This window comes from Diospyros lotus, chromosome 8, assembly GCF_014633365.1.
Source record: "Diospyros lotus cultivar Yz01 chromosome 8, ASM1463336v1, whole genome shotgun sequence".
Classification (NCBI taxonomy): domain Eukaryota; kingdom Viridiplantae; phylum Streptophyta; class Magnoliopsida; order Ericales; family Ebenaceae; genus Diospyros; species Diospyros lotus.
The window spans coordinates 42,235,248-42,245,026 of NC_068345.1; the positions used below are offsets into that span (position 1 = coordinate 42,235,248).

At 38.2% G+C, this 9,779-nt stretch overlaps 1 protein-coding gene across 1 annotated transcript; it reads right to left on the reverse strand.

Moving 5' to 3' along the window:
* Positions 1 to 302: 302 nt before the first annotated feature.
* On the reverse strand, positions 303 to 7,874 carry LOC127808673 (subtilisin-like protease SBT5.3). The gene is made up of 7 exons (XM_052347239.1): positions 7,853 to 7,874; positions 7,425 to 7,486; positions 6,754 to 6,851; positions 6,381 to 6,626; positions 6,043 to 6,157; positions 5,733 to 5,946; positions 303 to 932 (listed from the first exon to the last, which is right to left on the reverse strand). The coding sequence occupies exons 1-7, from the start codon at positions 7,872 to 7,874 to the stop codon at positions 397 to 399; spliced, it is 1,293 nt and encodes a 430-aa protein (XP_052203199.1). The 3' UTR covers positions 303 to 396.
* Between the last annotated feature and the right edge of the window lie 1,905 nt (positions 7,875 to 9,779).

Here is a 9,779-nt window from a genome sequence, read left to right on the forward strand (position 1 = left end):
TTTAAATGTCATAATCTACGAGAAATTTAAGTAGCCATCAGCTATATGTAAATTAGGATTTAAGGGCAAAATGATTAATAATCGATATTGTCACTAATGGCCTAATGGGAGCTGTTCTTAGTACTAGGAGACAGCCTTTGGGTTGCATAATGAGCAACAAAATATCAAACTAATCTCACGAAGCCTAATCTCATGAATGAGATAAGGGGTTTGGGTAAAGTTCCATAGTACCGTCAAGTTTCCCGACACTAAGTTAACTTTTTTTTATATAAAAAAGAGAGAAAAAGAGGAAAAGAAGACACAAAAGTGACAAAACATAACAAAGAGAAGTCTATTCTAATAAATCATGTAGAAATCAGTGTTTTTGATTCAATAGGTGGAGTAAAATTCCAGTCTTTAGACTGCTTTGACAACAATAGGACTCCTCACAAAGTGCTTACCATCTGACCATGTCAATTCTCCAAATACATAGTCTCTACCTTTCTCAACCTTCTCAGCCTTCAGAGTAAGTTTGACCTGCTTCTCTTCTCCAAATTTTCCAAACTTGAGGCTCTCTGGCTTGACAGAAACTGATATACCGGCCTGGTTTCTGACACGCACCGCGTAAGTTCCTGGCGAACCGACGTTCTTAACAGTCCGAGTCATGGTGATGGAGCCAGTGAGCTTAGGCACTGTGATTGAAGGGTAGTTGAAATTGATAAGGCTAATGAGCTTGGAACATCTATAGGGATTGCCCCAGAAGAGTGCAATTTGAGTTTGATTGTAACCAAGGGTGCACAGAAATCTCAGGTAATCCTTGGCCGTTAAATCATAAACCAAGCCGGGATTCACTGCGCGGTTTGGATGTACATGGCCTGCTCCATAGCTGAATGGTGTTGCCCTCATGGAGGATGCAGTGATCAGTGGTTCCTTAACGTTGTCTCGTGTTATTGCTGCAAAAGTAGGATGAAGCAGAAGGACCAAAGCGTGGCTAAACAACCAGATCTACTAGCAGCTACAAGAGTTCTGATACTTGAACCATTTTCTACATCCAGTTAGCAAATAATGTTGAAGTCAGGTTTTTCTAGATACTCCCAAGTTAGATTAGAATATTTGTAATGATATTTGGCTGTGGAGGGTTAGTAAAAAGGAATGGATGTCCTTGTTTTATGGAAAGTTTTTTGTAAGGGCTGCTAAAGGGAAAGTTGTAATAGGTATGGCCCCTCCTTAAATCATGGGATTATGTCTTTTGTGTATATATATCAGCAAGTATCAATGAGGCATTATTAAGTTCTGAAAAACAGGAAAGTGTGCTCCTTCCTTTCTATGCTATAATTCTAACAAATGGTATCAGAGCTGTCTTCTTGAGGGATCTGTGAGGAAAATTCTGAGAGTGTTTGTGAGGTGAGAGATCAAACACTTGAGAGAGTGAGATGGCTTCCAGCAATTTCCTAGGGACGGGTCCTCCAATGTTTACAGGAGAAAATTATCACATATTGGTGATAAAGATGAAGGCATACCTCAAGGCTTTAAATTTGTGGGATGCAGTGGAAGTAGGAGCAGATCCTCCGCCTTTGCTGCCTAATCCAACAATGGCTCAGATTAAGAATCATGAAGAACAGAAAGCTAAACAACCAAAGGCTCTCACATGCATTCATTCAGCACTGTCAGATGTTATCTTCACCAGAATAATGACCTGTGAAAGTCCTAAGGAAGCATGGGAAAAGCTAAGATCAGAATTTGAAGGAAGTGACAGGGTAAGGGCTGTTAAACTCCTAACTTTAAAACGTGAATTTGAAATGCTAAGGATGAAAGAAGGTGAAACGGTGAAAGATTATTCTGCTAAGCTCATGGAGCTTGTAAATAAGATAAGGCTGTTTGGAGAGACTTATGAAGATAGTAAGGTGGTAGAAAAAATTCTAATCAGTTTGCCAGCAAGATTTGAGTCCAAGATTTCAGCCATTGAGGAATCTTGTGATCTCAAGACTTTAACAATTGCTGAGTTAATTAGTAAACTGCAAGCACAAGAGCAGAGAACAAGTATAAGGGAGGAAGAAGTATCTGAAGGGGCATTTCAAGCCAGGCATAAAGGGAAACAGCCTGCTAAAGACTCAAAACAGCCTACATCAAACAAAGGAGGTAAAGGAAAAGGTATTATGGGGTCCAAGGAATTTGGAAAAAATGGCAAGTTTCCACCGTGCAACACTTGTCAAAGGACCAATCATCTGGAGAAGGATTGTTGGTACAAAGGAAAACCTCAAATAGAATGCAGGTTTTGCAAAAAGCCTGGTCACATAGAAAGAAATTGTAGGGCCAAGCAAAGTCAATCTCAAGGTCAGTCCACACAACAAGCAAATTTTATAGATGAGCAGGAGAATGAATCTGCTAGTCTGTTTATGGCTTTCCAAGAAACACAAAACTCCTATAAGCAGACTTGGTTTATTGATAGTGGCTGCACTAGTCACATGTCCAAAGATGAGCAAATTTTTTCCAATTTAGATAGGTCTGTGAAGACAAGAGTAAAGCTTGGAAATGGACAGGTGGTTCAAGCAGAAGGAAAGGGTTCAGTGGCAGTAAACACTAAGCAAGGTACTAAATACATTCATGATGTGCTATTTATACCTTGTTTAGCTCAGAATTTATTAAGTGTAGCTCAAATGCTTGCAAATGGGTACTCATTATCATTTAAAGGGAAATTCTGCTATATTTATGATCCTCATGATTGCTTGATTGCTAAAGTGGTTATGGTTGACAAGGCCTTTCCTTTAAACTGGAATGTTGTTGGTGATAGTGCTAATTTTGCAAAGATAGATGAATCTGTGGTATGGCACAGAAGGTATGGGCACTTTAATTTGGCTGCTTTGAAATATATGCAAACAAATGATTTAACAAGGGACCTACCTGAAATCCAAGTGACTAGTGATGTGTGTGGTTCTTGTCAATTTGGAAAAATGCATAGACAAACATTTCCTGCTAGTGCAACATGGAGAGCTAAGGAGAAATTAGAGTTAGTGCACACAGATGTTTGTGGACCAATGAGCACAGAATCATTAAGTCAAAACAAGTATTTTGTGCTCTTTATTGATGATTTCACTAGAATGACTTGGGTATATTTCTTGAGAAGCAAAGGGGATGTCTTTTCTGTGTTTAAGAAGTTTAAGACTATGGTTGAGACTCAAAGTGGATGCAAGTTGAAGGCTTTGAGATCTGATAATGGGAAGGAGTATACTTCTCATGAATTTGAGAGGTTTTGTGCAGATTTGGGTGTTAGTCATCAGCTAACAGTGAGCTACTCACCACAGCAAAATGGAGTTTCAGAGAGGAAAAACAGAACTGTTGTGGAAATGGCAAGGTGCATGATGGTGGAAAAGAATTTGCCTTTGAATTTCTGGGCAGAGGCTATTCATACAACAGTGTATTTACTCAACAGGCTGCCTACTAGATCAGTGGATGGGAAGACTCCAGTGGAAGCTTGGTCAGGGTTAAAACCAACAGCCAAACACTTGAGGACATTTGGTTCAATTTGCTATGTCCATGTGCCCTCTGCAAAGAGAAGCAAGCTAGATCAGAAGGCTGAAGTGGGAATTTTCTTGGGCTATTCATCCATGTCAAAAGGCTACAGGATTTATAATATGCAAAGTCAAAAAGTTTATGTGAGCAGGGATGTGGTGATTGATGAGTCTCTACACTGGAATTGGGACAAAGGTCTTGCTAAAAAAGACAAAGTTTTCTTGCAGAAAACTGAAGGGAAATCTGATTCACCACAACTTTCTGTTTTGACTTCTAGAATGAATTCTGACAAGGCTGCTGATTCCCCTCCTGATTCTCCTATTCTCAAGACAAAATCATTGACTGAGGTATATGAGAAATGCAATTATGCAGCCTTGGAGCCTTCCTCCTTTGCTGAAGCAGTAAAGTATGAAGAATGGAGATTGGCAATGCAGGAGGAGATTGATATGATAGAGAAAAATCATACTTGGCAACTTGTGGACAGACCTGAAGTAAGAAATGTGATAGGGGTGAAGTGGATTTTCAGGACAAAGTTGAATCCTGATGGCTCTATTCACAAGCACAAGGCTAGACTTGTTGTCAAGGGATATTCACAGCAAGCTGGTGTAGATTATGGTGACACGTTTGCACCAGTTGCAAGGCATGAAACTATAAGGTTGCTATTAGCTTTGGTTGCTAACTTGAAATGGGAAGTGTATCACTTGGATGTAAAGTCAGCATTCTTGAATGGTGAGCTGCAGGAGGAGTTATTTGTTGAGCAACCAGAAGGGTTTCAGGTTTCAGGGATGGAGAACAAGGTTTACAAGTTACAAAAGGCTTTGTATGGCCTGAAACAAGCTCCTAGAGCCTGGTACAGCAAAGTAGACTCACACCTGCTGCATTGTGGTTTCACAAGAAGTGAAAATGAAGCTACACTCTATGTTAAAAGGTTTGAAACTGGAGAATTGTTAATCTTATCTATCTATGTTGATGATATGTTAGTAACTGGAAGTAATTCAAGGCTAATTGCTGAATTCAAGAAGGAAATGGAAGCTGTATTCGAAATGTCAGACTTGGGGCTTATGACCTACTTTCTAGGGATGGAGATTAGCCAATCATCGGCTGGCATCTTCATTTCCCAAAGAAAGTATGCACTTGATTTGTTGAAGAAGTTTAATATGGAAAGGTGTAAATCTGTTGCTACACCTCTGGCTCAAAATGGAAAGCTATCAAAAGCAGAAAAGGGTGAAGATGTGGATCCTAGCCATTATAGAAGTTTGGTGGGAAGCCTCTTGTATTTAACTGCTTCAAGACCAGATATCATGTTTGCAGCAAGTGTGTTGTCCAGGTATATGCAATCACCTGGTCAGGTTCATTTAGGGGCAGCTAAAAGAGTCCTAAGGTATGTCAAAGGTACTTATGATTCTGGAATTTGGTATACAACAGCAGAAAATGGAAAGCTGCAAGGGTTTTCTGATAGTGACTGGGCAGGATGCCTTGATGACATGAAAAGCACCACTGGTTATGTATTTTCTATGGGTTCAGGAGTTTTTTCATGGGTTTCAAGGAAGCAAGATGTTATTGCTCAGTCAACTGCAGAAGCAGAGTACATAGCTGCTGCTGCTGCTGCTAACCAAGCCATTTGGTTAAGGAAGGTTTTGGCAGATTTGTTTCAAACTCAACAGGAAGCTACTATCATTCAAGTTGACAATAAATCAGCCATTTCAATGACTAAAAATCCAGTGCAACATGGGCGTACAAAGCACATAAATGTCAGGTTTCATGCCATCAGGCAAGCTGAAAAAGAAGGTGAAGTGCAGCTGATTCATTGCAGCTCAGAAAACCAACTTGCAGACATTATGACTAAGTCACTTGCAGCTGGAAGGTTTGAAGATTTAAGGGTCAAACTGGGAGTCTCCAAGAAAAATCATGAGGAGGAGTGTTGAAGTCAGGTTTTTCTAGATACTCCCAAGTTAGATTAGAATATTTGTAATGATATTTGGCTGTGGAGGGTTAGTAAAAAGGAATGGATGTCCTTGTTTTATGGAAAGTTTTTTGTAAGGGCTGCTAAAGGGAAAGTTGTAATAGGTATGGCCCCTCCTTAAATCATGGGATTATGTCTTTTGTGTATATATATCAGCAAGTATCAATGAGGCATTATTAAGTTCTGAAAAACAGGAAAGTGTGCTCCTTCCTTTCTATGCTATAATTCTAACAAATAAGTCGGATCTTCAAATAATTTGTAATGTTTAGTTTCTACTCACCAGTGGTCATGATTGCTGATCTAATTGCTGCAGGGCTCCAAGTAGGGTAGATGGCCTTTAGAAGGCCAACAATGCCAGAAATACGAGGGCATGACATTGAAGTGCCTGATACTGAATTAAAGAGAACTCGACGTGGATCAAAATCTTGGTTTGTTGGTCCTTGTGCTCCAGTGTAGGCAGCTATGACACTCACTCCCGGACCAGTTATATCAGGCTGGACAGACAAGGCAATTGTCGACACTGTTAAGTGAAATGGCTACCTCAATTTTTTTCATAAACTATATACTTGAATTTGTAACGCAAGGACAACCTTTAGGATCTCTGGGACAACTGTATTTGGTCTCCTCGATAAGAAAGATGCCATGAATGGAGCTGGCGTCATCCCCAACAGAGTTGTTGGATGCGTAATGTATGCCCATGGAGACCTAGGGAAAACATGCAGCTCTCAGAAACAGAGGAAGGTCTATTGCCAACTCAAGTGTTTTACAACTTCTGCATTCTATAATGCTCGATTACTTCCCAGATTTCTAACATTACATGATGTTAACATTATTATGACTTATTTGAATTGCATATGAGGAATCTAAGGTTTGTATTTCACTCCAATTAGACCCGTAATGTGGCAGAGCAATTGGCATGTCATATTACCTGGTGCTATTGACATAAGAAAAAACGGCAACACCATCAGAGAAATTGATCTGTGAAGCTGGAAGGACATGAGAATCAGCAATTATTTCACTCCCAGAAAGCTTATCATTAGCAAGAACCATCCCCGCAGCACCAGACAAAGCAGCTTGCTGACCCTTATCGACTCTTGCATTATCCCCTCGAAGGCAAACCAATATTTTTCCTTTCGCCTTCTTGTGATCCAGTGATCCAGCCTTACAAAGCAGCCTGAATGAATGGAAGAAATATCCAAATGAATTTGCTAAATGCACTATGATGTTATAGTTGCAAACTTGGACTAAATCACAGGAAACAGAATCAGAATTCCAATAGTTTTTGAATGTTTTATCCTTACGCATCTCCAGCCAATGCATTAGCAGCTTTTGCATTTTCAGCACTAATAATTGGAAAGAACTTCTTCTTCGGCAATGCTTTGGTTGAAAGGCTTTCCCCCTTCAGAGAACAAAATATTTATGATTTGAGTTCTAAATACTGAATGGAAGTCAAGAATCTTAAAGCAATCATGAGCAATGCCATATAGACTGAACATTCCTAAAGAAAATGTGTACCGGAATCTAGTAAAGATGCAAATCTCGGTTTCATTAAGAGCATCCAAACAGTGGTTCTATACTTGACTTAATTAGTTCCCATTTTTTCCTCAATAATAAACTAGAGATTAGATTAACTATTTTACTAGACAACTCTTTCTGGTCAACCAAACTTATCATCACAGAGCACATATTCGGCAACAAAATCCTGAACTTCCAGTTTATGACATGGTTTTTTCAGAAAATGGTAGGCGCTTCTTGAACTGTAGTGTCCATATTTTTATCGTTGACGGCCGTTAAGTGGCTTTTGATGGAAGGGGGGGGAAAGAATTTAAGAACAGCTTGAAAGTAATCTCACATGAAAAGAAGAGATGAACTACTAACTTTGAGGCGCATTTTGTTACCAAATCATAGAATCCCCAAATTGTAGAAACCCAAATTTAATCGATTCAAATTTGAGTTCTTAAGTTCTTCAAACCTGATTTTTTGTCGCCAAACCAGTCGCCGAACACCACAGCCCCTCCACGAGCAGTCGCGACCCTCAACTAGCAATCTCCACGGATGAGGAACGTTCCAAACGGCTGGGCTCTCTCTCTCCACGGGTGAGCAAACTCCAAATTGTAGAGTGTAAATTTTTAATTAAGTGAGGGTATATTAGTAATTGAACATTTGGAGGTGTCAACCAAGGTGCTATCCAACATGTGCTGGACGCTTTTTTTTTTTTTATTTTGAAAAAATCTAGAAAACCCGACAAACTGATAGTTCGAGTTACAAAAAAAAGGGCCAAAAAAAAAATGAATTTGCCCCCATACCATATTCTCTCTTTTTTCCTCCTATAAATTGCCCCGCCCTTGGTCTCTCCTCTCCTCTCTCATGCCTGTCGCCTCCTCGCTGCCCATTTCTCACCTTGCCTCGCTGTCATCGTCATCTCCCATCACTAATAGTTGTTGCATCGAATGTCGGCGAGGCGGCAATGATAGAAAGACGGTGGCCATGGGAGGGGAAAGGAAGGAACAGGAGCTGGAGCAATGGTCTGTTTTACAAATTCGTAAAGTGGGAGAGAACAAATTTATCATTTTGCCCCATTTAGTGAAATGCTTTGTAGGGTTGTCTGGCCCTATAGAACGACTCTTTTTTTTCAATGATAACGTCTTGCTCCACAATCTTGTTATCCACCCAAGTCAAACAATATACCAAAAACATCCTCTTTAATCGAGTTACCTAAATTTAGAGATTCCAATATCTCAATAAAAAAAAAAAAAAAAAACAACCTAGCATCGTAAGACTGCTGGCGAAGTTCTGGGGCTTTTGGGATTGACCCATATGTAGCTTTTAGAAGAGGAAAGTGGTCCTTTCGTCTGGGAACTCAGAATTAGCGAATGAAAAGAGGAAATACACAAGAAATTTTCTTCTGGGTCTCTGAAGAAATTGGCTCCTGAATGGAAATACACGAGAATTGGAGAGAGGTTGTGGGTGAGTGAAGAGATTACGGGCAAAGGAAGTGTTTTAAGAGGAAAGGGGGAACGAAAAGAGGTGCGTTTGATTGTTAGAGGGGTAAACCAAACTATAGTGGAGAATGTCGTGTAAAGACTTCAAATGATAAAGAAAGTCATGCCAAAGTTGCGGAAATTGGTGATGATACAAAGACTGTATTGGTAACTAGTCATGTCTTTGTTAATGGAAATGATAGTCAATGGATATTAGAAACGGGCTAATAGTAATCATCTTAGTGGGAAAAATGAAATATTTTCTGACTTAGATGAGAACTTTCAGGCCATGGTCAAACTTGGTGATAACTCAAAAGCAGTAGTATTGGGAAAAAGAAATATTGCCACTAGATTGAAGGATGGGTTGCTAAATTACATCTCTGATGTATTTTATGCACCCAGCATTTGTTAAAATTTTTTAAGTGTGGGACAGTTGGTAGAAAAGGGTTACGAACTTACGACTTGCATTTTAACAAGCAAGGTTGTACTATCAATGACGTAGAGATGAGGATAATAGCAAACAAAAAAAATTTAAATAATCAATTGTTTTCAATGAGCATCAAGTATGATACTCCTTCAAGCTACAATGCAACAATTGTAGATGACAATTGGTGTAACGTTTTGGTCCCATTATCGGGTGTTATTATAATCTACAATTATAATCTCAGTCTATCTCAAAGGACGGCTATACTATGCTAACGTAAATTATTAAAATAATATGAATGCTCTAAGTGGAGTTTAGGCTTTGTTGTCTTCCAATGTCGCCCCATGGCCATTTTATAATATTTATTCTCTTAATTATTTGGTTGTATTACATGTTGTATTTATGTCCTGACTAATCAAAATATTCATAGAAAATAAAAAAAAGAATATATATTACAACATGAGAGTCGATAAAGAAGAAAGACACTGACACTAGTATATATACCTACCATCAACATTATTAGATTTAACCACTATTACCAGCCAATCAACCAACCAACCACATTATTGATCCTTTTCCATCTCTCAAAATCGTCTCAAAATTCATTAAAAAATTTAATTTTATAATAATTTTCAAAAATTAGTCATTAAAATTAAAAAATAATTTAATAAATTAAATTTAAATTTAAATTTTAAAGTAATGTTTGAAAATTATCGTTAAATTTAGAAAATAATTAAATAATTTAAAATTAAAATTAATTTAACAAATGCTCAAAATCATCGCAAAATTCATTAAAAAATTTAATTTTGTGATGATTTTTAAAAAATTGTCTCTAAATTTAGAAAATAATTTAATAAATAAAAATAAAAATTAAATAATATTTGCAAAATTTTGAAAAATTCCCTAAAAATTCATTAAAAAA

Coding starts and splice junctions, on each gene's coding strand:
- LOC127808673 (XM_052347239.1), bottom strand. CDS start 7,874: ATGACGATGACAGCGAGGCAAG. Junction 7,487..7,852: donor GACGATGACAGCGAGGCAAG/GTGAGAAATGGG, acceptor TTGCTAGTTGAG/GGTCGCGACTGCTCGTGGAG. Junction 6,158..6,380: donor TCTTATGTCAATAGCACCAG/GTAATATGACAT, acceptor TGTTTTCCCTAG/GTCTCCATGGGCATACATTA.